Genomic DNA, 25,073 nt, shown 5'->3' on the forward strand with positions numbered 1-25,073 from the left:
CCACTGCCCTCATGTAAGGTTTAAACATACCGCCATCAACTGGTGTGAGGGACCGGGATGGTCTCCCTACAGAAGCAGACCCCACACTTTCCTCATTGGGCTAGATTGCATAAATATTGAACAGTAGCTATTAAGCATAGGCCTATAACATGGTAATATGGACGGTAGGCCTACAATATAGTTATAATCTTCATTAAATAAATGCCTAACATTATCATCATCACCATCAAACTTAGACACATTTCTGATTTAATTTATACTGTTAAGTGAATTCAAGTGATATTTTCTTTTATTACACTGAAGATATGGAATGCCAAAGCTGACAAAAGTAATAAATAGGCTACATAAATATAGGCTACAAAGAAATGTAAAAAAGTAAATGCATAAACAAATAAAGGAGAATTTACTTTTATTCCCTTATGTATATTTTTTTTCCCACAATTATTTATGCATTTATTTCCATTTATTTCTACGTCTGTATATGGTAATAAGAGGATGTTTTACTTTGCAATTAAGCTCAGAGCTGCAATGCAAGAGCTGGGAGCGAATGTGCCTTTGCAAGTCACATAAGGAATGAATGACTTAGAGATGGGTGATATGACCAAAACATACTGAAAGGAAGTAGCAGGACTAAACTATTCTCTTTTAAACGATTCCCAGCTTAAACTGGTAGCTGGTTTCTAGCTGGTACATGCCAGTAGACCATCTTGGGTCAGCAATAATCTAGCTACTAGCAGACCATACCAGCTAAAAAGTAGCTAACTTGTTCCAAAACAGAACCACCATCTTAAATTTGATCTTATTTAACTGATAACTATTGATGGTTCTGTGGTGGTTTCAAAAACACCTTTCTTTTGTTGAGATATGGTTTACAAGAAACTAGTGAAACAATCATGCAGCAAATATACCTATAGACTTTTGTTTTCAAAGAGGAATACTAAAACATGAGATGGAATGTAAAGAGCTACAGCCAGATCAACCATATATTTTCTAAATGAATTAAATTAGAAATAGATGAAAGGCAAAACTAAAGTAACTGATGATGCAGGTTTCACTTCTGTTTACTATCATACACAAGGCCAAACACACAACGCACTCTGAATCTGAGAATTGTAAGACAGACCATTGTTCTAAAATAACCAATTTAGGTAGCTCTTGACTTGTAAAACTATAATGAACTGAAATTATTATTCTAACATATCCATGATTGGTAATATTAAAGGCTGATTAAAAAAAAAAAAAAAAATCTGAAAAAAAAAATCTCAGAATATAAAACATTACATCATGCGTTTTCATTTTGACATGACTAATTCTTACATTCAGCTAAGAAACTTGTGGGAGACTTGGTCTCCCAGTCATTCAAAGAAAGACAGCTATTGTTACAAAATTTAGACAGTATGAGAATATACATTTATATTTACAATAAAGTTCACAGTAAATAAATTAATTTTGATTTTATTACGAGTTAAACTTTCTGAATCTACTTTAAGTGGATAAAAAAAAAACATGGTTTAATGTGACCAGTTACCTCAAATCTTTCCAAAAGTGAAAGAAATCTCTCAATAACAGCAAAGTAGGTGTAAATGTTTACTAGTTGAATAAATTCTCAACATTTCCATATAATACAAAAGTAAAACTAAACATCAGGTTTTCAAAGCCATATATATGTTAGTACTAATGTAGTTTAAACAGAAAGGGTACAGTATTTTTGTCAAGCCTGAAGTTTGACATTTTCTCCTTTATTTTATTTCTTTGAGCAAAGCCATTGAAGTTAGACTGTTCTCAAAAAGATAAAGCGGGATTTTTATGAAACATAAAATACATTATTTTAACTCAAGAAGCATTCACACCATATATAACTACTGTGATGAACCCTTAACTTGACCTTAAAATGTTTACAAACACATGGATAGTAAAAAAAAAAAAAGTTAACATTACTATGAAATATTAATTAAATCTACAGATTTCCTCTAATTTCAAAATGATGTTTAAAAACACGTATGGCTAGTAATTTTAGCAAGGTCAAAAATTACTTCAACAATGAAGGAATGATGCAGGATTTTCAACTATACATCCTTGTGAACTGTACTGTGGAACAATAACATCAACTACTTCATTCATGCATATATACCTCTAGTTTCATACATCTAGATTGCATACATTTAATATACACACAAATCAGTCTGAGTACTGTACAAACAATTTAGTCAGCAGTTCACAGAACCGTAGAAGAGAGTAGATTGCATGAACATTAACAGACCGATTCAGAACTACGGTAAAACACCCATGGCCACATTTCAAAGTGGATAAAAGCAGTTAGGCCCAAGTAAAAAGAACAATTGGATTGTATGTACAGTTCTATCTTAAGAAATAATGTTCAGAAAACTGAATGATTTTGAATATCCTGCATTGCAGGAAACAGTCATCAGTAATTCAACCTTTATTAATTCACTGGGCTTTGGTAGGGAAAATGGATTGGTGATTGGGACTGAAGAGCTTCTGCAGAAGCAGCAGCATGAGTCCGCTGATGCTCCTCCAAAAGGTTTAGAAAAGCAAAGGCTTTGTCACACTCTGTGCATTCATAGACTACTTGTCCTACATGGGTTTCCTGGTGCTTTTGCAACTGATCAAACATGGTGAAGGATTTATAGCACATATCACACCGGAACTCTCTGTTGTCCTGGCTCAAGCTTTGCTGTTCAACATGTTTCCGTTTATGTTTTGCAAGATCGTTTGCTGTAAGGTAGGTTCTGCAGCATATTGGGCACTGGTGTTGCCTTTTTGCATCATGCATTCTACGGTGAGATATGAGAGCCGGTTCCGTTTTAAAGGATTCTGAGCACGCATCACACCGGTAAGGCCGTTCACTGTGTATCTGCTGGTGCTGCGTAAGGTATCTTTTCTTCGTAAAACCTTTCTCACAAACCAAGCACTTGAAAGGACGCGGATCCTCATGATGCTTTTTATGGTGCTCCATTAAACTGCTATTGGAGGAGAACCGTCTTTTACAGATAGGACAAATAATGAAATCTTCTCCAACGTCAACCTCTTCCTCTTCATCGCCTGCTTGAAAAGGAGTTCCTGAACTTTGCTTCTTGGAGGAAGAAACGGATGACTGTGAATGGTGCTTATCTAAAAAGGTCAAATTTCGATTACTACAGTGGTGTTTGCGGAAAGCATCGCTTCCAAGAAAGCTGTCTCCACATTCGGTGCATTCATACTGTGTAGCAGCAGTCAAATGGCATTGTTCATGTTCGTCAAGGTCTTTCTTAGTGGGAAAAGTCATATTACAGACGCTGCACATATGAGAATGAACAGAAAGGTGATTTGCGAGGTCCAATGCTTGGTAAAAACTCTCAGGACATATGGGGCACTGGTAAATTTTGTCACGCTTCACAGTTTCTACACGTATAACCTTTTCACTGGTAGGAAAGTTACTGTCCTTGGAAGACTTTTCATTGCTGTGGCTTCGTAAATGGGTGAGAAAAAGGTGGTGGTGGGTGAAGCTCATGCTGCAGTGATTACACTGATAAGAACGAGGTCCTGACAACTGATGGCTGAGCTGATGCTTTTTTAGGTGGGAACCATGTAAGAAATGTTTGTTACATTCTGGACATGAGTATGGCCGCTCTTTTGCTGGACTGCAGCCATGTTCTGAGAGCTGTTCTGGATCTGGAAATCTTACTTGGCAAATTCCACAGCGGTACTTGTACTGCTCAACGTTACTTGATGAAACGCTTTTACTGGGGATGGCTGAAGTCCCTTGCTTTGTTTGAGGCTGTTGGGGTGGAATCAATGGTGGAAGCTCTTCTTCTTGCTCTGTGTGCATCTTACGATGCTCCGCCCGACTTGTTTTGCAGGAAAAGGTTTCATCACAAAGGTCACAGGGAAAGTTTTCATCACGGTGGGTAACCATGTGCTCAGCTAGTTCCGTTGGGCGTGTGAAGCTCAGGTGACATTTAGTACAGCGATGAGGGCTCTTTCTGATATGTGTTTGCTTGTGTTTGCGCAGGGAGAAGAGCGAGACAAAACCTTTGCCACACATTTGACACTGAAACTCAGACTTGTGGCATCGCTGATGTTGCTGCAAGTTTGCTAGCTGAAAAAAGCACTTCCCACATTCCTCACACTCAAAGGGTTTTTCGCCAAGATGACATCTTTGATGATCCTCAAGATTTTCTGATGTTAAGAATGTTTTACCACAAACATGGCAAGGAAAGTATGGTGCTGAATCTGAGTCATTGTCGCTGTCATCATCATCTTCAAAATTTCTGTTGGACTCTTCCTTATCTGACTCCTGACTTGGACTGGCAGAGGATTTTTTCAATTCATCAGTGAGTGTTTTGACTGAATCCGGTCCATGTTTTATTCTGCAGTGCTTTGTGTATGACTTTTTCACCGTATAGGTTTTGTCACATGGTTCACACCTATATACTTCAGGTTGCTCTGTTCTTGCTTTCACACTAGGTTCTTTTGAACTGGGCAGGTTTGCATGCAAATGAGCCATCCTTTGGTGAATGGTCAGGGATTTAGCAGTCCAAAACCGCATCTCACAACGGTTACAGACAAAGGGACGACTGGGGTCATGACAAGATCTATGGATGTCCAGGTCAGAAGGAAAACGAAAACGCTTGAAACAAATTTCACAGGTATTATTTATTTTTGCCTGATGTTGGATTTTCATATGCCTTTGCAATATACCAGCTTGAGCAAAGACTTTATTGCACACATGACATCTGTGGATGTCTGATTTGCGCTCTTGATCTTCACGGCCATGTTCCTCTAAATGACTTATGAGTCTCAGTCCATCTGTAAAACTCTGATCACACTCAGAACACTGATACTTGTGAACAGCAGCATCTCCTTTTTCTGCATCATTTTCCTGGTCTTGATCTTTACATGAGAACTTAGTCTGCAGTACTCCGGTTCCTGTTGTATTGGAACCCTTGTTAAATACCAGCACAGTGTCATTTAGAGCACAATCTAATTCACCTGCACTTTCCAGGGCAGATCCATTATTTGAGATGATTGTGTTACCTGTACATTTTCTCCTGTGTTTCTCCATTGTTTTTTTGGTCCAAAAACCAACATGGCATTTTGTGCAAGAAAGCGGGTATACGCCATTATGTATGCGCATGTGCATACCCAGTCCAGCACGTTTGGAAAACCGCATGTTGCACTCTGGGCATTTAAGAGGCTTACTAATGTCTTTGTTTGAACATGCTCGTCGCTCCCTTATTGGACTGCTGCTTTCTTGGTTCTGCCCATACCCCTCATCAACCGGCTCTTGCTTTATGATTTCCAGATGACTTGATGTCAATTGCTGTTGATCGTTAACTGATTCTTGTGGCTGATCAGATCTATGCTTTGCTAAAAAATGTTGCTGGAGCTGTGAGAATAATAAAAAACGGTCATTACAGTTAGCACATGAAAAGCCTTTTATCTTTGTGGGGCTCTTGTTCACCTCTTGAGAAGATCCAGATGATTTTGAGCTGACGACACAGGTCTTCTGGTGTACAGACAGTGTGTCCCGGGTAAACAGGTCACCACACTTGTCACAAAGGACTTTTTCTTGGTTTTCCCCCTTTCCGTTGCATTTAGCCAAGTGCCGTTTCAAATAGTCCGTCCTGATGAAATGTTCTCCACAGTTAGCGCAGCCATATGGTTTTTCTCCTGTATGAAGACGTACATGCACCTTCAGTTGTCCCGATAATTTAAAACGTCGAGGGCAATACTCGCATTGGTATTTAAATTTGTTCATGTAGTGCACTTGTATACGTTGCAAAAGTTTGGAAGTTTCCCTGCATGGTTGGTTTTGAACATTGTTTGTGGCAGATGGCACACTTTCCTTTGAAACCTTTTTGCATCTAATGGTGAGGTTGTGCCTGCTCAAAGTCTTTTTAGTACTGTAAGTTTTGCCACATCTTTTACAAGGAAAAGGTTTATCGGTAATGTGGAGCATGGCCATGTGGCGCTTCAGATCACTCTGGGTGGACAACCGCTTTAAGCAAACTGTGCATTGCAATGGGTCACCTTCCTGTGTTTTGCTTTGGGAACTTGTGTTCAAGCTGTCTAGACTCATCTTTACAACTCGCACCTCAAGTCGTCGTTTTCCTCTGCAGCGGGCTTGGTGCATTTTTAAATGATCATAGCGTGAGAAACAACTTTCACAAGTCTTGCACCGATATGGCTTGACCTCTGTATGAGTGAGGATGTGATGTCTTAGATTTCTGGCTCTCAAAAATGATTTAGTGCAAAATTTGCACTTCAGTGACTCTCCATTTCCTCCAGGAACCACAGTGACCTCTTTCTGATTTTTTTCGTCAGCAAACATCGATTTAATTTTCTCAGATCCTTTTAAACTTTCCAATCTACGTTCCTTAGTCACACCATCACAAAAAGCCTCATGTTGCAAGTATCGATCCTGATTGTCAAAATTCTGTCCACAATGCATGCACACATATGGGGTTTCCTTTGAATGAAGAGAGAGATGTTTCTGGAGAAAACTTGTAGTTCTAAAACATTTAAAGCATTTTGGGCATTGCTGCTTAAACTTGCTCTCCTCCTTTGTACCAGTTTTGTTGTCAGATGATAGCTTGCCCTGGCACTGCTTTTCGTGACCATTTCTGTAGTTTTTTCTTGTAAAAACTCTCCCACATTTTCTGCAAGCAGGTTTTAACTTGTCTCCATTGCAGATCTCATCGTGAGCCTTAAATTTTCTTTTCCTGTAAAACTTCCCACACTTTGAGCAAGGGAAAACAGTCTTTGCCAAATGGGCTCTCTCGTGGAGTTTCAAATTGTTGGGAAAACGAAATGAATGTGGGCAGTATGAGCAATTATAGAGTTTGTTGGTCTTGCTTAATGCAGTATCTACACTGTGTTCTGCCTTTGTTTCTTCAGCATTTGACGTTTGTAATAAAGGCGGTTGCTCCCCTGTACATTTTTCCTGATGTACGTTACGATATTCCTTTCTGTTGAAGTGTCTGCCACAAGTGAGACATGGAAAAGGCTTTTCACCAGTGTGAAGGCGGATGTGACGAATCAGCCCAGCATGATTTGAGAAATGGCCTTTACAGAACTGACATTTGGTTGCAGAAGGTTCAGGCATATGAGTTATACAATGCTCACTAAGTGCCTTTGAATCAGCAAAGGCTTCTTGGCAGAGAGCACATTTAAACTCCTCTTTGTAAATCCTTTCTACCTTTAGAGTACTAGCTTGGTCCTTCGGAGGGAAAAGTTCTTCAAGTTTGCGTCTTCTCTCATGCACAGCCACATGTCGAAGCAGAAATACTGGAAACCTGAATTGCATCGGGCAATCGGGGCACTTAAGCATGCCTTTTTTTGGATGGGACTGTCTGTGTTTTAACAAATCTCCAATAGATGGTAGAACTTCCCAACAGACTAAACACTGTACATTCCGCTTGTGCACATTTTTGTGAGTCATTAGGTGCCCATGCCTGGCAAAATTTTTACCACAGTCTAAACAGCGAAAAGGTTTGTTTCCTTTATGAAGTCGTAAGTGCTTTCTTAGGGAGTCAGGTAAAGTGAAGGCTTTTCCACAGAAGCGACAAGAAAGGTTTGCATCCTTAGCAGATTCTTTGCTAGTTGGCTTTTGACCGGCAGAGCTTGAACTTTTCAAATCGACACCATTACCATGTTTGTGTTTGATTGCCTTTTTGGCATTTGCAAGCAATTTGTGCTTTGCTAGATGGCTATAGTAACCAGACTTGCTAGAATACACAGATGGACAAAAAGTGCATTTGTACTGCGATGCTTTTTGTACAGGCACACTCAATTTCTGTGACTCTTTGTCCTGATTTTTGGTATTGATAACTTCCTCCAACTCTTTTCTTTTCATTACATCCGTTTTACCTTTGGCTGAATACAGTTTAAGTTTAACGCAAGTTTGCTTGATGTGTCTATTGCGGTTGCTGGCCATGGTAAACACATCCTTACACAAAGGGCATCGATACTTTGCACCAATCTTTCCTTTGCCTTTTTTCATGTATTCTTTGAGACACTGTTCACGCAAATGCCGTGTCCGATTGTAGGAGTACTTGAACATGCGAAAACAGATGGGGCATTTAAACTTTGGAATCTTGCTATCTGGAACTGAAGATTTTTCACGTGGGACAATCTTTTGAGCACACTGCTCTCTTTTATGTTTGTTTAGATTCCAGGTATATTTGAATGCTTTTCCACAGTTGTCACACTTGAAGGGCTTCTCATCAGAGTGTGATCTAAGGTGTGCCTTTAGTTGTGCTCTAAGCCTGAATGTCTTCCCACAAACTTGACAATGCATTTGTTCAGGTGATTTGTACACATCCATTAGTTTCACAAAGCAACCACGAAGTTCTTTGTTGGAGACAGTGGTTTCAACCATATCTGGTACAACATTTTTTCCAGGAGTTGATTCTGAATGGTCTGCAGTCTGTACAAAAGGGTCTAGTATCAAGGGTGTGCAAGCTCCTTTACGCTTGTGGCTTTGACATTTGTGAGCACTAGGAAAGTATAATCCACAGCAGTCACATCTATGATGTGTGACAACTCTGTGCTTCAGCTCATGTTCATCATAATAAGCTTGTCGAACAAAGGACTTCCTACAGTACCTACAAATGAACTTGGCTTTCTCCTCAGTTAGCCCTTTAGTATATGGGGGTGGTGATTTTAACTTGTCATTAAGCTTGACTTCCCCACAGAAGCGGTGTTCTGCCAATGCGTCACCAGTGAAGTAACATTCACAAGCGGAACAATACTGAGACTTATGGACAGAATGTGTGCAGTGGTAGTGCTCGATTACCTCATCTATACTTTGTGCTGACTCTTGGCACTCAAAGCAATGGTAGTTTTTTCCATTACAAGTTTTTTGTTCAGCCGTCTTAAGAACAACAACAGGTTGCAGTTTTCTCTTTTGGGTCTTGAAATATGGAAAAGAGTCTCTGCTTGCAATGGTGCCATTGTCAGTTTGACTTTTGTGCCGTCCAGGATCTAAGAAGGTCCTGGATGTTAGGTCAGCACTGAGTAGCTGTGGATCTTTTGGTGCATCAGTTCCTTCATCCATCTGATTATTAGATTCAAAGGCAGTTTTTAGAAGAACTGGTGGTTCTGTGTGATCAAACAGATTGCACTCATCAACTTGGTTTACATGTGCATGTTCCAGGTGTTTCAGTTCCTCAATGTTCTGCGTTGTACTTTTTAAACCAAAACAAGATTCAAGGAATCCAAAACTACTCCGCTCAACTTGTTCATCATCAGATGTGAAGCATTTCTGTCCTTCCAGCTGAGAAGAATTTCCATGGCCACGTTTTATGGATGTTTTTTTAGGCTTTGGTTGTTTGCTTTCTAATTGACAGCCACCAAGTGAATCTTTTCCATGGCCAGATATCCCAGTTGTATCTTGGAATTCAGGTTTTGGAGATGTATTTTCAGGATCTGGATTCATTCTCTCCAACTGGTAGTCACCACATGGATCTTTTCCAATGTCAGAAATGACAAATGTCTTATCAAGTTCAGGTTTTGATGATGTGTTTTCAGCATCTGGGGTTGTCCTTTCCAATTGGCAAATACTTAGTGACTCTATGGTTGGGCATTTGATTTCATCTTCATTAGAAGTGGATGAAGTTTGAATATTTGCATGATTTGAGGCACAAGTGGAACCACCCTGAGAGCTATCAAGTTCTTTGCAATGCAACATTGTTTGATTCAAAAAACAATCCAAATCACAAGAAAGAATGTCCCTTTCCTCAATTTGCCCATCTTTTGACAAAGGCATTACACCATTCAAATTATCCACACCTTGTATTTCTGTACATGGATCCTCAGAATTTGTGATATGTGAGCTTTCACTACAAGTATGGTTTACATCATCTTTGCTCTCATCCATGGTCACTGGAGGCCCAGTGTCCTGGTGTAGATTTATTTCACTCAAATCTGAATTCACAGTACTATGGCGGACCTCAGAAGAAGAAAATCCCATTGAATTACTTGAATTTTGGTCTCCTTCCTCTACAGGCAGACCAGCCTGGTTGCTACTAATGTTATCTTCAATGGATGAACCCAAACTGCAATCAAGATTTGCTTCTGTGTCTGAGCAGCTGCTAATATCTGAATACTCCACAAGACTAGCATTTGTCTCAAAAGTAGTTTCTAATATTGCCTTGTCAGAATGTGCTTCCAATGTGGACTCAACCTCTACCGAATTAGGCAAGGGACAGGGTGTCATGTTACCATTATATTCTCCTTTATCCCCTGACTTATCTTGTTCAAGGTGACCTGAATTCATTACATCTTGCCAAGGTGATTCATAGCATGTGTGCTGCAGAGAACCAGACTCAAAGTCTTTCATGTCCGATTCAGCAATGTCTTGCAAATCCATCATGCTTGAAAAGTTCTCCTTCTCAATCAACTGTTCTATCTCATGTGCAAAGTTCTCCTCAGATTCCTCTGGAATTCCATTACATTCCATAGTTCCCACAGACATTTCTGGTCTCTGGTTAGAAATAATCTGTGATTGCTGGAGTGCATTCCATTTTTGAGCCATCCTGGTGTTCTCCTCCAAAGGCTAGCTCTCCTTAAACTCTGAAAGACAAATGTCCATGTGATTACCAAAACAGCACACATTTGTAAATAAAATTAAATAAGATGATGAAATGAAATGCTCACCACATTTATCCACTACATATCAGTGGGAACATTATAGCTGATTTGCCCAAAGACCTGCATAAAGAAAAAAATCTATTTCAAAAGCAGCATATATAAATCAATTACTAATAAAATTGCTGTTTACTAGTATAATGTGGATGACTACTACTACTATGAATAATAATAATAATGATAGTAATAATAACAAATAAATAAATAAAAGAAATTGCGATTTATAATAGTCCTATCATGTCACACTGTGGGATCTCAGCTGTCATTTAATGTCAGACTGTACGACAGTCAAGACACGATAAAAATGGATGCGCGCATGAAAACTTGTCCGGAGTTTTACATCAACCCATACACGTTCGGTGACTGTGAGCTGCATTACACATGGGACTGAAATGGTGGCTAACAAAGACATCTCTAGCATTAATTTTGATCATGGCTTGTCTTAAAAAAAACAGACAATTTTACATTCATCATAGAAGAAGTCACACTTAAGGACTGTGTGCCAAATCTTCTGTAAAATTTGATCGCAATGGTCATTAATCGACATGTCAAATTAGCGATCCAAGGCTACAGATTTTAGCCTAGGACTTTAGGAATCTTTTAGGATTCTCAAAATGTGTCTCAGATGACCAAATTGTGGCCAAAATCGCACAGTGTGCAACCGCCTTAAGACAGCAGCTCTGAAGTGCTCCAAACGTAATGGAATCATTAGCAGTCTAAGAGCTTTGCTCTTTGACAACTTTTGCAGTGCAGCTTTTGGAAAAGTGAAGGAACAATGTGCCCTGCCATTCTTTTATTGGAGTATGACAGAACCAGGCCCCATTCACTCTCACTATATGAAAAAATTGTCTAGGATATATAGAGGTTCTCAAACTATACACAAGATTGTTGCATGGAGTGGGCTTCAATACATGTAAAGATTTCCTATTTTTCCTATTTTCCTAACTATTTCACAATTCCTTTTTTTAATGGGATTTTGCAGTATTTATTGTAAATTATCTGTGTATATGATTTTTTTTAAATTAAGTGCCCTGGATCTTTAATCAAAATAAATTCCCCTCCTCTGATGACGTTTACTGGTGAGTGCAACCTGACTCACATAAGCAACAGCAAACCACAACCATCCGAACATCCAATCAATTCCCCATGGCTAAAATTAAGTCTTAAGCCCTACATTTATTCTTGTTTGAGAAGCCGTTTCACACAGATATAGGACACTATAAAGAAGAAAAGACAACTTCATGCTTCAACTTTAAATGTCAGCTTGTGAATGAGGTTTGTCAAATCCAGTCCCTGGAGGACCTAAGTGCCAAACATATCTATAAGCTTAATTTTCTGAAGGAAAGCTTTAAGAGTGGTCTGCTATTTACACAAAATGTACAATAATACAACCAGTAATGGAAAGAGTTCGAAAGAGTTAAGAGAAACAAGTTTAAAGATGGCCTCAATTTCCACAATATAATGTATTTCTCAACTGTTCTGCAAAATCTACGGAATCAAAATGTACATAAAATTAATTGTAATTTTCAGTGTAAAAGACTGTTAAAATGCAACAGTAAAAAAACAGTTATCTGGTTAACAGTAAGTTACTGTAATATTTATGGAGAAAACCTAATAGATCTAACCTTACATTTCATGTAATTTTGTAGCAAACTGTTAAATGTTCTTTTTTAAAAGTAAAAAGAACAATCTTATAATTTACAGTGAAAAATCCCTTTTTGGATCAAAGTAGATGATCAAAATATCTAATCCTGTTAATGTAGATCTACCTATCTGCAGAGTTCAGTTCCAACACACCTGGCTGTAATTATCAAGTACTATTAACTGAAGAAGAGCTTCCAATTACAGGCTTCACAGGTCAAGTGGTAACAAGGAAGTCTAAAATGATAAAGTAATGGAACTAGACAATAGCATTGTTTCCACTGTTGGGCCAAAAGAGAGCATTCTAGGGCTTGCCAGGGCCAGTTGCTTTTCCACGGTCACTTCCAGGGCTTGATCAGGCTTCAACGGGGCTTCCTCTGGGCCAATGGCAAGGGGCTTTTGGCCCATCGAATGGGAGTGAATAAACAGTGCTCTCTTCCACACATTCACATTACCCACAACTGAGTTGCCCTTGAGCAAGGTAGCTAGGCTAACCCCCGATCACTCCCCGGGCGCTGCTCCGGGTGTTATCATGGCGTTCAATTACTTTATTGCTGACTATATATATGAATGCTATAATATATATATTTATTCTTTAATTTTAAAGTTGAGACATTCATTCATTTCAATAAAAAATAGATGTTCTAAAACGTTTGATCTGTAGTGTACCAAGAACACCCAATAAATTACTAAACCTGGGTGACCCTGCAGCATGTGGCATCACCTCTCCAGCGAGAATCACTTTTCAGGGTCAAATACATCTATACTTCTCAACAAATGAGTAGCATGGGTTTATAAAACACTATGCTTTTTTGACTTATGACCTACTAGTAACAGAGTATGCAATTTCAGACACACACCATGGCACCATTGCATGGTGAGATTTTCAGTGGAAAAATGTATGCCTATACAGGCGCAAATGAAAATAATGTACACTACTTGGTACAAAATGCCTACTCTACACAGGTCCCATTATCCAGTTAAATGAGCAGGAAAACACACTCAAAAGGAGTATGGAATTTCTATTACAATTTGGAATAAATTCTGCAAATTTTCAAGAACCTAAGAATCAAAAAAGATTTTCAAAACTAACATCTTTTGTTCTCCATGGTCACTGTCAATTTGCCATTTAAAACATGTTCCTCCGATGACATGTGAGGGTGGGACAAACTGTCATTCACAAGACAAGATCGCATCAATACCAAATGAAAATGAGCCAATCAATTGCTTTCATTTTGTCTTTTTCAAGAAACCGTTTTAATCACAATATTTTGTTGATCATGGATCACCATCTCTAACTGAAAACATAGTACTAACCCTACCCCTAAACCTAACCTTAACTTATCCCTAAAATCAGAGGAAATGATAAGTGAATATCATTGATGTAGAAGTACCTAACCTTGGTTGTAAGCCTAAACTTGACAAACTGTAAATTTGTTTCTCAAATCTGTTTGGCCAAATCTAATGTTGATCCAGGAACGTGTTGAAATCACATTCACCCTGAAGATTCAGAGTTTGATGAGCATTTATATTGGATACGGTGAGATATGGTTGGTATGGGGCAACTGGAAACATTACCTCATGTCCTGTCATGAGGTAAGGGCCTTAAGTTACAAAAGAGATGACATTTTTTGATGACAAGACTTAATTATGCATAGCATCTTTACACTGATAAGCTATGGCTTTCTTAACACAACTGACAATACTACAGAAGAGTTCATCGTCAACCACAAATCCATTTATAGAAACATGATAGCGTGGTGTTAAATACACATAACTGAATATCTGGGTAGCCCAACCAAGAACTATTCTGTGCAATTCTATGAAAGAATTGGTTCTTTTGGCCAGGAAAATTAGCTTGGCACCTTCAAGGTTCTCAGGATTCAGAGGCTGTTCAGGGCAAGATAATGCCCTCACCAAGAATGGCTTTCAAAAATTACAACTCAAAACAAAACTAGATGGTATAAAACAGGAACAATAATCAAGGAACAAAGATAGATGGTATTATGAGTAAACACTAGAAGATCCTGTCTACATCCTGAGACACAGCACACCCTGAGAACCACCAAATTAATTTGTATTGGATAAGGCCAAGGGTGAAGGGTGTCCAATCCTGCTCCTGAAGGGCCATCTTCCTGTAGAGTTCCAACCTTCTCTGAAATTTCTAATAATCCTGCAGACCTCGAATAGCTTGTTTAGGCACATTTAATTTGAATTGAGAAAACACTTCAGAAATGTGGCTGTCCAGGAGCAGAACGGGTCATCCCTGGATAAGGCAATACCCCATTTCCTGAAAGTAGTAAGTGGAAAAGGTGATTCTGAGTGTCTGTTGTGTTGTTGGACATCATGCAGAACTTTGCATCATCTTGTACTACATTGTTATCATACATTGCATTCATCATTTAACACATAGAGCACTTCCAGTCCCAATGCCTGCTACATCCTATTTTCTCCTCTCCCGTTACTGTTCTTGTGTGGAAACAGAGGCAAATCTTTGCATCTCTGCAATGACCGGAGATACAATGCAATACAATAACTCTGGTTCTTTCTTCCAGATCTACCCTATTCTTTTATCATTCCTCTTCTTCATGGTCTACACCAGAAGTTCTCAACTCTTGCCCCCAAGATCCATTTTCCTACAGAGTTTAGCTCTAAACTTAAAGTCCTTGAATAGCTTGTTCAGATGTGGGAGACTAAGTTACGAGAAAGCTACAGGAAGATGAGTTTGATAAGGAGCTAAACTCTGCAGGAAAGTGGACCTTAAGTGGACCTCAATTGAGAACACCTGGTCTATCCATAAGATTCAGTCAGGCCTTTAAAAACCACCAGACATCACAACACTAACTTCTCAAAATCTGCAGTAGTTATTTTGAGCCATCATTGCAATGCTGATGACACGCAGCTCTTCCTTTCATTTCACCAGATAATCCTATAGTAGCTGCACAAACCTCAAGCTGTCTGGTAGACATCTCGAAATGGATGAAAGAACATCACCTGCAGCTCAACCTGGCAAAGACTGAGCTTCTTGTCTTCCCTGCCAATCTGATTCTACAGCACAATTTCACCATCCAGCTAAGTACAATTACCCCATCAAGGTGGGCCAGAAATCTTGGAATAATTATTGATGACCAATTGACCTTCAAAGGCCACTTTGCAAAGACAGATCGGTCATGCAGATTTTCACTACACAACATCAGGAAGATCAGGCCTTTCATAAAGCATGCAACACATCTTCTCGTCCAGGCCCTGGTCATTTCTAGGCTTGATTACTGGAATGCTCTTCTGGCTGGACTGCCATCATGTGCAAACAAACCTCTACAAATGATTCAGAATGCTGCAGCACATCTTGTCTTTAATGAGCCCAGAAGGGCCCACATCACACCTCTCCTCATCTCTCTGCACTGGCTACCACTTGCTGCTCGCATCAAGTTCAAGGCATTGACACTCACTTACAGATCTACCACAGGCACAGCACCCTCCTACATCCCTACCAGAAGCCTGTGTTCGCTAAATTAGCGACGGCTCAAGGTACCATCACAGAGATATTGCGTTCATTATCGCAGATGAATCGCCTTCAATAATGAACACGATATTGTGTAGCATATCAGTGAACTACGGCTCTGTCTATTAAATGCCGCTCCATTTGAAAGCAGGTGATGGCGATTTAGCGGTAATCAGGGAACCAGTCTTACTGACAAAATGCAACGTGACAATTGCCCTTCTTGCCCTAAACCCTTCTGATGACACAGCTTATATCTCAGAGTTATGGTTATGATGTCACAAACTTAACGAGTTCAACCCAAAATTGGTTAAGAGGCTGGATCTCGGCCAACCTTTAAGAAATCAAAATGACAAATGGTATACTTCATCGGATCCATGGTCTGAGGGACCATGCCAAATTTGGGAACAGCAACACCTAAAGGTCATGAGAACTGAAAAATGGCTATTTTTGCTTATAACTTTTATTTTTATATATATATATATATATATATATATATATATATATATATATATATATATATATATATATATATATATACACACTGCCTTTCCTGAGAAATCTCTCTCCAAAGTCTGGTGAACCAGCGTTAACTGAGTGGTGCGATCAGTAATGCCACAAGCCCCAAACCTTTCAGGTCACGGGTTCAGATTCTGTGGCACATGTCCACAATGTCCAGATTCTGAAAACATGTCTTTTCCAGTGGCGAGACGAGATGAGCGACAGGCACCTGACCTAGAGACTGTGGGTTCAGTCCACAGTGCAGGGCAACTTTATAAAATTGCATAATGTGTCATTTAGAGCCAGTAGCTGTGGTTCTGCCTTCAAAGTCTCTGTAAAATTAAATAAACTGTTCTATGAGTGGCATGATGTTTAAAGCAACAGGCTATAAATGAGGATTGTTTGATTCAAATTAAATGTGTAGCAAGTGCTTAACCATGTGAATTGTGCAATGTTCAAAAGAAATCCAATGTTCAAGCATGCCAAAAATGGCCATGAGGGGCTTGGCCCCATAATTGCTGCTAGCAGATATATTTCTGCTTTTTTTCCAATTAAAAAGATTTATAAATAAAGCAATAATGTTGACTCACATGAGACCAACCCTGCTCCTGGAGGGCTACCGTCCTGCAGACTTCATTTTCAACCCTGCTCCAATATACCTGTGACCAATAAAATTGGCTGCAGGGTGAGGTTTGTGCTTAACTGGTTTGGAAAAAAAAAAAAAAAAAAAAAAAAAAAAAAAAAAAACACACATCTTGAACACCTTGATTAGTTGTTGCAGATGGGAGCTGGAGCTAAGCTCAGAAAGATGGTAGCCCTCCAGGAGAAAGACTGGCTACCAAACCTGGAACCATATCCAAAACATGCATGGGTAGAGGGTCTCCGGGACAGATGAGAAGCACTGGCCTGGACCACAGCTTTTATTTTCCAGTCCTGGAGGGCCAGTCTTCTGGACACTTTAGTTCAAACCCTAACCAAACACCACAGAACAAGCTTATCAAAGTGTTCAGAATTACTTGCAAATTACAGACAGATGTGTTTAATTAGGGTTGGAACTAAAGTCTGCGGGACACCGGACCTCCAGGACTGGTGCTGAAGAGCCTTGAAGGTCACCCCCTCAATAGTGTGGCCATGTTGGCACATGATCAGCCATGTCATACATTTGCAATGTCATACAGTTAATAATATTAGTAATACTTAGTAAACATGAATATTACTTGCTTTCCGACCAGTGCTCAAGACTATACAAAGTATAAACACAAAACCAAGCATACCAATCAAACAATATAACAAGAACAATAAACATACAGACGCAATATAACAATGGAGCATGAGTTAAGCATGTATGCGATCCACTGGTCCAAACAAAATTAATATAAGCTGATGCTGTTCCTGTTAGATGAAACCAACCACAATGACCCACTGCTCCTAAACACAGATCAAGGTTAGACTGACTGAGTAGCTTCTGGCGGCGAGTGTGAACATGCATTGGTCACAGCTGCCACTGCAGGCAGACAACTCGCGGCTGTCCATTCAGCGCAATGAAGCAGCCAGTCTTATAGCATGAACCACCACCAAAAAAACAAAATAACAGATTTAATTCAAGAATGTCCATTATGAATTCTTTTAGTATGAAACTAATAAAAGGAATACAAATAAAACACAACACAGGTGTGAAGCAGCAGCTGTTAGTAATCTAAGTTTATACTGGCATCTATTGGAGTGGATGCATGAAGTCCAAGATCACTGACAGTATGATAAATCTCCACCTCTAACTGTAGTCTTTGCAACTAAGGGAAACTGAAATCACTAATGAAAGTACATGTGCCTTTAACAAGTTCTGTGGAAAACAAAAAATTCATTTGCAAGCTTGTGTGCACACCTTGGACAGAGCCTGCATCAATGTCCCATATGACAGTGTGCACTTGCAGTTATGTGGACTTGCGATGACTGCAGCAAGCGTGTGTGCTAGTAAAGCCCACAAGACCGTAGGGTGCCCCATTTGACATTTCTAGGTTTGAGAAGGATGCTCACAGGCATTGGGACTGCTTTGTGCCCCGGGGCACAGCTAGGTTAATTTGTTTAACTTGTCTTGTTAAAACTAGGGGTGTAACGGTACGCGTATTCGTGCCGAACGGTTTACGAGGCAAATTACAAATGGAAATGATCATCCCTATGCCCTATGTGATAGGGATGATCACATAGGGCATAGGGATGATCATTTCCATTTGTAATTTGCCTCGTAAACCGTTCGGCACGAATACGCGTACCGTTACACCCCTAGTTTTAACAAGACAAGTTAAACAAATTAACCTAGCTGTAAGATTATGCAATGGATATTATCAGTGAAATCTAGTCAGCAACTGTCCTTTTGAGAGTACATTAAAAAAGACTTTCAGTGATTTTCAGTGCAATGGCCCATGCTCTGAACCTAGGCAACAGAGGTGCCCATAACAAATATAAATGCAAAAAATATAAAGAAAAGCTCCAGTTATACCATATGGTCAAAGGTATATGGACAACCCCTTTTACTTAACGGGTTTAGATATTCCAGTAAATTCTTTTGAGAATAAATCTTAATACTGCTGCATACAATGACACTGTAGACATTATATCAGGGTTGCCCAACCCTGTTCCAGGAGATCTACCTACCTGCGGAGTTCAGATGCAACCCTGATCCAACACACCTATCTATAATTATCAACCAATTAAAGTAAAGTGTAAAAAGTTTGCCAAACTTTTTTCTATACCTGGCTGTGCGTGGCACCTACAGCTCTGCACAAACTCCTGAAGGATTCAAAGATTAATTTAAATATTTGAATTCAGCTATTTCACAATCATTTTCGGAAATATAATTATTTAGGCAATTTATAAATTACCATTTATGTATTATGAACAAACATGAATTAATTGAACAATTTGAACAACTGAATTGAACAAAGTTTATTTTAAGTTCATGATGCCGCATTATATAAAATGTTAGATAACATGTTAACTAATGTTAACATTTTGAACCTTAAGTGATACTGATGGGGACTGACGGAGGTGGGCACCCACCAGTTTGTCGCAAATGATGAGCTGTTTCACAAATACTTTTTTCATTTTGGTACCTATATTTACAATACTCACAGATGCAATATTTTAGCAGTGCAGCACATGCCGAATTCGGCAGAAAACATATCGAAAATGCAGTATAAACATATAAAAAAAAAAAAAAAATGTAATTCTGGAGCAAATAATTGTATTGTAATAATTCTTAAAGGGACAGTCCCCCATCCATATGTAAAAGCACAATACACGCCTGCTTCTGCAGTGATGCTCTCATGCAGCAGATGCAGTACATGTGAAACAAGTCAGTCAAAGTGTTGTTTTTAGACTTGTCAAAAGTACAGACTTCGGTATCAAGTAAAAAATGTAACGCTTTGAGCACTGTTGAGCGGATTCGTAAACACCTCTGATTGGCTACTGTGCTCATCGGATGTGTCTGTGATTGGCTTCAATGGTCAATGCTTCAAAAACATTGTAAAATGTCATAAATGACACAGATACACACGAGAGTGTTTGAAAGCAGGCGAATATCGCGGATCAGTCTGCTGATATACGCCTGCTTTCAAACGCTCCCGCTTTCAAATCCAAACACTTCCGTGTGCTTTCAAATGCTCCCGTGCGTTAAACATTTTAGCCAATCACAGACAAAACCGATGAGCACAAAGGCCAATCAAAGGTGTTTACGAATCCGTTCAACAGCGCTCAAAGCAACACATTTTTAAAATTTCAGTACCGATTGGTACCGAAGTCGGTACATTTGATAACTCTAGCTGTTTTCATGAAATATAATATGTAGCGACACCTACAAACCATTTGTAGGTTGATTTGCAAGGAGAGAACTTGGATAACCTGCTTGTCATTATGTTTACAATTCTATATAGTGTCACTATGTCACTAAGTGTACAGAAATGACACTTCACCTTTAAATCACCATGTAATCAAAATGGATTTTTTAATGCAAAATTGTAGTGTTTATTATAAATTATCAATGCTCTTTTTTTTAAACTCACATCCCTCAAAATCTTTAACCAAAATAATGCTGCATCAGGCAAAAGCAATAATTTTTCATTACTGATGCCACTGTTAAAATACACTTTTCAAACAAAATCTGTTTAAAGGTACAATATGTAATAATTTTGGCCGCTAAAGGTCGATAGAAGCCTATTCGAAACAAAGGCGTAGTTTGATGACGCCAAGTTTTAAAGCGGAATCTTGGGACATGTGGTCTCCATCTCAACGGAAGGTGCAAAAGAATAGGGATTGTAGACCGGAAGAACTCATGTTCATGAATTAGATTATTAACGTTACAGTAGTATGAAGCAGAGCAGGACTGAGTGTTGTGGGAGCTGAACGAGGCCGCTGGAGCGATTGCGCAACACACACCTCATGAGCAGCAGAACTTTTATATGACACAGTAGCCGGCGCTGCTTCAGCTTTTCCAGTCATGAGTATGAGGTAACGCAGTACTGTTTTATCATATTAGATACATTTGAGAGTGTTGAAAATGATGTTATAATGTTACTCTGTGCGTTCGCTCGGCGGCTGCTGCAAGACACTTGTTTGAGACACACTGCAGTAAGCTGATCGATTTTAGAATATCAAATTAAATATTAGATGTGTTGATAAATGGCATGCAATTAATTTTAAACATATTGTATGAAGGAGACAATTATGTATTACTGTTAATAAAAATAAAGCTGCATCAGACTATGCTATGTTAGCTATTTGACAAAATAGTGTTTTTCTCTGAGGCATGGTAAAGCATGATACTCCCAGAAAATTAGATTTAAACAATAAGACTAAACGTGTTGAGCTATATAACAATTAGTTTTCTGTCTATAAATATATCAAAACAGTTGTTCCCTTGTCTATTAAAATGTGTAATATATTAAAGCGTCTTTGGTGTTTCCATGGTTTCTGCAAAATAGAACCGGAAACCGAGGGTATGACGCAATTGACAGTCCTCACATGTCCCGGAGCCTTGGTTAAAATTACAATTCTTTCATGATTTACAAACAGTTGGAAACATTTGGGATATTGTAAGTACTCAAGCGAACAAAATATAACACTGGCCTAGTGGTTTTTGGATATTTTACTGCAAAAATATTACATATTGTACCTTTAACATCTATGCATTTGCTTTCCAAAGCTACTTTCATTGCATTGAAAGTATATACTTTCGGTTTCATGAATTCTCTGGGAATTGAGCCCATGACTTTTGCTCATTGCTAGCAAAATAGTGTACTATAATTGGGGGATTACAAAACTATAAATCAGCTTTTATTAGGCTACTGATGTGAATACTAGAAATTTACTAAGTGCACTTTTAAAATTGCAGTGATGGAAAGACCATTAAATGTTAGTTTTTTTTAAATAATAATAAAAAATGGTTTTACACAACATTTACACCAACAGCTCAGCACCTTAAGTGATTGGAATATATTAATTTTCTATGTAAGAGAAAACCTCAAGATTCACATTCTGCTTGATTGAAACAAAAACGCAAACTAACCGTCATCACAGATGATTCCTGATCACACATCAATCACTGACAATTTTTTTAACAAATCCTAATACTTGACTCAACTGTTCTCGATAGTCGCATTTGGTTATGAAACTGCACCTATATTTAGAAATGGATTAGTATTCTTACTACCACTGTAGGTTTATTATAAAGGAATATTATTATTAATGACCCGTACAGTAAATACTTAATGTGTAAACTAAATGTGAGAAATAATTGGTCTTCAACAGTGTAAATATCATTTTGCCATCAAGTTAATACATTAAGGTGATTAGTCAGCTAACAACTCAGCTAACAGTTGACATGACAGACAATGTTTATTATTAATAAACTATCACAATCAACGTTGTCTTGGCTCATACACAAATGCAAAAGTCACTCAAATGTTACGCTCAGGTTGGATGACAGGGTGATTGATGTGCATGCAGTGAGTATGCCACAAGTTACCTTACTAACTCTGTTATACCATACTAACATGTGTGCTATATGAATGTGCACGCAGTAAAGTAAAAAAAAAAAAACACTACTTTGACAGAGTATGCAAAGTGTTTGCACGTGGCTATTGTTTTGTAAAATAAAGACACACAAGGCACCTTCTTTGACAAGATGCAATAACTCCTCTCAATCCCACCGGGGGAAATTATACATCCTTATCTGTACATGAAAACAACTAAACACCCATAAATTCTATGAACTATAACATACTGTTAAGAATTAAAAACAGCCTACAAAATGAGTAAAGTCAACTTACCCCAAAATGCCAGTACACATTCCAAAAGCAAACTCACTCCTGTGATCACCGTTTTGTCCTTAAACATACACTCTCTAAAAAAGAAAGAAAAAAGAACGAACTCATTATCAAACATTTATGTCTATGGGGTAAAAACTTACACATAACACTCTTATTTACACATAAAACAAGTATACAAGCTGAGTCTGTTTACTATCACGAACATATTCATTTTTAATGTATTTTATCAATACATTATTAAAACATGAACAACAAAACGGCTATATTTAATAGGTTCACCATGGTAACCCTCAACACTAAACGATGTTAGTACAACTCCCTCCTGACTGTGTACCCGGTGGCTGTTTTAAAGTGATGCAGATTTTTAGATGTTGTGACAACTAGTCAATAAATGATCAGATGTCAAGTACAGTAACATTATGTAAATATACGGATGTTCATAATAAAAATACAACCATTAACGTTTTAAATTGTTATTTGGTTGTTTATATAATACTAACGGAGCAATCTGAGAGAGAAATGCACGAAGCTAAGCTGGCTGGCTAGGAACATGGAAGTCCAACGTCACAAAACAAAATGGGCTGCATGCTTGGAACCTGGAGTACGAGCACACAAACAAGTCCTAGCGATCCGAGAAACTACAAAAATCAACGTCTTCGTTTGCGATGTAAATATTATCTAGTGCATTATACACTCCTATTATTATATTGCCCCGTTTAATTACGTAGCAAAACAGTATAAGCTTCTCCCCATGAGCTTATTCCCCTTTAGAACGGCTCGTACTCACCGTCGTGCTCGGCTTCCTGCTGCTGTCGTTTTCCTTTGTAAGACTATATGCACCTTCCCGATGCGCAATGCGCACATAAGATATTCCCAAACTTTCAATTCAAGATAAAGATCATTAGAACACTATTCGTTGTTTAAAAAAAATCATTACGGGTTTGATGTTAGTATAATTCGAAGCACATTCACCAAACAATGTGGCTCACCCGACCCCGGGATATTTCGTGACACTCGACCACATGAACCTATGAGAAGACGGCTAAGGGAGAGGAAGACCCGCCTCCAGTTCTACGGGGCCTCCATTTCAATGTCCAATGTGTGGAAGCATTTTTTGCGCATGGTATCTAAGAAACGTACCTTAAAATGGCTGCCGATGTTGTGGGAGGTGCTTGTTAGATATATTCCGTCGACCATCTTACATCATGGCTTTGAGACTGTTGCAGGGTGCAGTACCTTACAGTTTCTTGTCAAAGAACTTGACATAGCCAGTTTACCCAGAGGTCCGACAATCCAAGACACTTATCTTCTTCAGTGTTGTAAGATATTTCATAATTACTATACTGTGGCAAAAATGTCAAAGAACCGAATTTGGAGCGCACCACACCTTTGCACCTGATAACCACCTGTAAAAGTTTAAAAAGCAATGTGGACTGTTGTGTGTTACATGAAACATTGTAGACTGGGAAAGGTATTTGTAATAAACAACTTACAAGGTTTTAATGTGGTTCCTCTGGCTTAAGATTCACAGTGATAAATCATATTAACATTCAGAGTTTCAAAAAAGCATCTATCTACTCCTTTCCTTTGAGCAAGTTGTAGGCACAACTAATGCAAACACTTGCTTTTTTTTCTTTCGTTTTTTTACCCCAAGGGATGTCTTAGCAAAGATGCATAAATGCATCACCCAGAGAAAGGCTCCACTATGTTCAAGGAGTGAAATAGCTCTTAATGTTTCAATTTCCCCCATACTCCTTCTTCATTCACCACTCTACCCATTATCCTTGGCTAAATTTAAATTATTTGGTCTTAATCCCTCTCTCTTATTCCCAGAGTTGTACCTCCATAAGGAGCATATATACAATACTAGAGAGCCGTCACTCATAGTGAAAGGGAACAGTTAAACAGAAAATTAGTCGAATCAAAACAGCACATAGTGGCCACATATTTTATAAACAGGGAACATAGTGTCGGAGAAATAGCCTTGTGGCCAGCGCTCCAACATATGGCACAGCTGTGCTTGATGGCAACCTGAGTTCGAGTACTGGCTTGAGGTCCTTTGCCTTTCCTGTTCCCCTCTCTCCTCTCCATTGCTTCCTGTCTCATCTACACTATCCTATCTAACAAAGGCATAAAAGGCCAAAAATATAACTTGAAATATAACTTTAAATAAAACAAAAAACAAGCAAACAAACAGGGAACATAGTATGCCTATTATGTAATTAGGTCTTATTGATATGAATTAAAAAAGTATAAGCCTGCATGAAGTTTGGGAGGTTGCTGACTTTGGCAAACAGTTAGGAATTACTAGTATACCTTAAAGATGAAGTATGTAAGATTTTGTTGTTGTTAAATACTCTTAACACAGTTTGTTAAACATTGAGTCCCCAGGCGCCATCTAAACATTGAGAGCGGTTTGCTCAGATATGTCAATCTCTTTCCATCTCAACCAATAG

At 38.6% G+C, this 25,073-nt stretch overlaps 1 protein-coding gene across 2 annotated transcripts; it reads right to left on the reverse strand.

Moving 5' to 3' along the window:
- Positions 1-1,526: 1,526 nt before the first annotated feature.
- znf1035 (zinc finger protein 1035) lies at positions 1,527-23,638 on the reverse strand. Of its 2 annotated transcripts, XM_067409134.1 has the most exons (5): positions 23,590-23,638; positions 23,405-23,495; positions 22,618-22,691; positions 10,663-10,716; positions 1,527-10,578 (listed from the first exon to the last, which is right to left on the reverse strand). In XM_067409134.1, the coding sequence occupies exon 5, from the start codon at positions 10,538-10,540 to the stop codon at positions 2,444-2,446; it is 8,097 nt and encodes a 2,698-aa protein (XP_067265235.1). In that variant the 5' UTR covers positions 10,541-10,578; positions 10,663-10,716; positions 22,618-22,691; positions 23,405-23,495; positions 23,590-23,638; the 3' UTR covers positions 1,527-2,443. The 2 variants fall into 2 exon arrangements, with proteins under 2 accessions (XP_067265235.1, XP_067265245.1); XM_067409144.1 differs by lacking the exons at positions 22,618-22,691; positions 23,405-23,495; positions 23,590-23,638 and adding an exon at positions 16,885-16,969.
- Positions 23,639-25,073: the final 1,435 nt, after the last annotated feature.

Source organism: Chanodichthys erythropterus, chromosome 2 (assembly GCF_024489055.1).
Source record: "Chanodichthys erythropterus isolate Z2021 chromosome 2, ASM2448905v1, whole genome shotgun sequence".
In the NCBI taxonomy this organism is placed as follows: Eukaryota; Metazoa; Chordata; class Actinopteri; order Cypriniformes; family Xenocyprididae; genus Chanodichthys; species Chanodichthys erythropterus.

Coding starts and splice junctions, on each gene's coding strand:
- znf1035 (XM_067409134.1), bottom strand. CDS start 10,540: ATGGCTCAAAAATGGAATGCACTCCAGCAATCACAGATTATTTCTAAC.